At 50.0% G+C, this 1,298-nt stretch overlaps 1 protein-coding gene across 1 annotated transcript in view; it reads right to left on the bottom strand.

Moving 5' to 3' along the window:
• The window catches only part of gnmt (glycine N-methyltransferase), a 14,632-nt gene that overhangs the window by 8,056 nt on the left and 5,278 nt on the right, over positions 1-1,298 (bottom strand). The window contains exons 2-4 of the mRNA XM_015374894.1: positions 909-1,036; positions 721-834; positions 247-389 (exon numbers count right to left, since the gene is read on the bottom strand). Of these exons, the coding sequence (XP_015230380.1) occupies positions 247-389; positions 721-834; positions 909-1,036 (385 nt within the window). The remainder of the gene's footprint in view (positions 1-246; positions 390-720; positions 835-908; positions 1,037-1,298) is intronic.

Here is a 1,298-nt window from a genome sequence, read left to right as displayed (position 1 = left end):
CAAGCTAAAGCTAACATTAGCACGCCAACAGGTGAACTAAATTAGCTTTGCTCCATTCTTGAACCACGCAAGAATGAACCAATCAAATGCTGGAGAATTTCCTCTCCTCTGCAGTTTTATGGTGTATTTTTCAGTTGAAGGTTTTAATGAGTAACTCTTTTGTTCAGAGAAATCCTCTGATGGTCTGGATTTCCTGTCCACAGCCTCCAGGCATCAAAAATGCAGAATTACTGCAGGGTTTTGTACCTTGTAGTAAATATTTTTGCCCTGCGGCGCGCGGCCAGTGTCCAGGATGTAGTCGTAGTTACGGTGGTCGATGATGAGTACCCCACCGGGTCGTACCATACTGGCAATGTTGTGGAGAGCCAGCTTCTGATCACTCTGGTCCCCTAGGAGGAACCAAACATCACAGCGTCAGACGGGCTTCAGCAGCCACTGTTTCCAGCTTGGCCTCCAATTAATGACATTTTAGATCCAGACCTAGAATCATAAAAACAGTCAGATAACTGTTATTAATTTTGCTCAGAGCAGCAGCGTCTTCGTCTGGTTCAGTCTGATCATCTGCCTGCACTCAGAAAGTGATCAAAAACTCAGAGAAGCTCAGGTAGTTAAACGGACGCCCACTCATGACCAAAAGGTCGAAGGTCAGACAGATCTTGAGGAAACCGGCCTGATCCACCAGGACTGAACCAGAACCTGACGGAGATGTTCTGTCCAAACCTTTAAAGTCTGGCAGGTGGGCGAAGGAGTTCCCGAGGCAGATGACTGCGTCGTAGCCATCTCCAGGTTTCTGGATGTCTTCAGGTAACGTCAGCCAGTTGGCTTCTTCGATCACTGCGGGTCAAGCAGCAGAACATGAGAACCTGTGCAAAGATGGCCGTCAGTAGCAGAACCGTCTGGGTTCCTACCCCACTGATCGAACGCCGCCTCCTTCCTGCGGTCCCAGCGGGTCTTCAGAGCGTACTTCAGCATCTTGTCGCTGGCGTCCACACTGACCATCTGGAAGCCCTCCTCCACCAGCATGATGGAGTCCACCCTGCAGAACAACGGCAAACATCTAAATACAGCCAGGAAGCCTGATCTCTATGGAAACGGCTTAATCTGCCTGCTTCAGCCATTATCATCACCATGGTCCAACTCAGAGAGCATCTTTGAAATGATGATCATTCGACTGGCGTGGAAAAGGACATCAGCTGCAGTGGGGGAGGAAGGGAGGACGGGAAGAGGGGAGGAAAGGAGGAAGGGAGGAAAGGAGGAAGGGAGGAAAGGAGGAAAGGAGGAAGGGAGGAAAGGAGGAA

The sequence above is a fragment of the Cyprinodon variegatus genome, unplaced genomic scaffold, assembly GCF_000732505.1.
Source record: "Cyprinodon variegatus isolate N-32 unplaced genomic scaffold, C_variegatus-1.0 Scaffold110, whole genome shotgun sequence".
NCBI classification, from domain to species: domain Eukaryota; kingdom Metazoa; phylum Chordata; class Actinopteri; order Cyprinodontiformes; family Cyprinodontidae; genus Cyprinodon; species Cyprinodon variegatus.
This window is presented reverse-complemented; position numbering and strand designations above follow the sequence as displayed.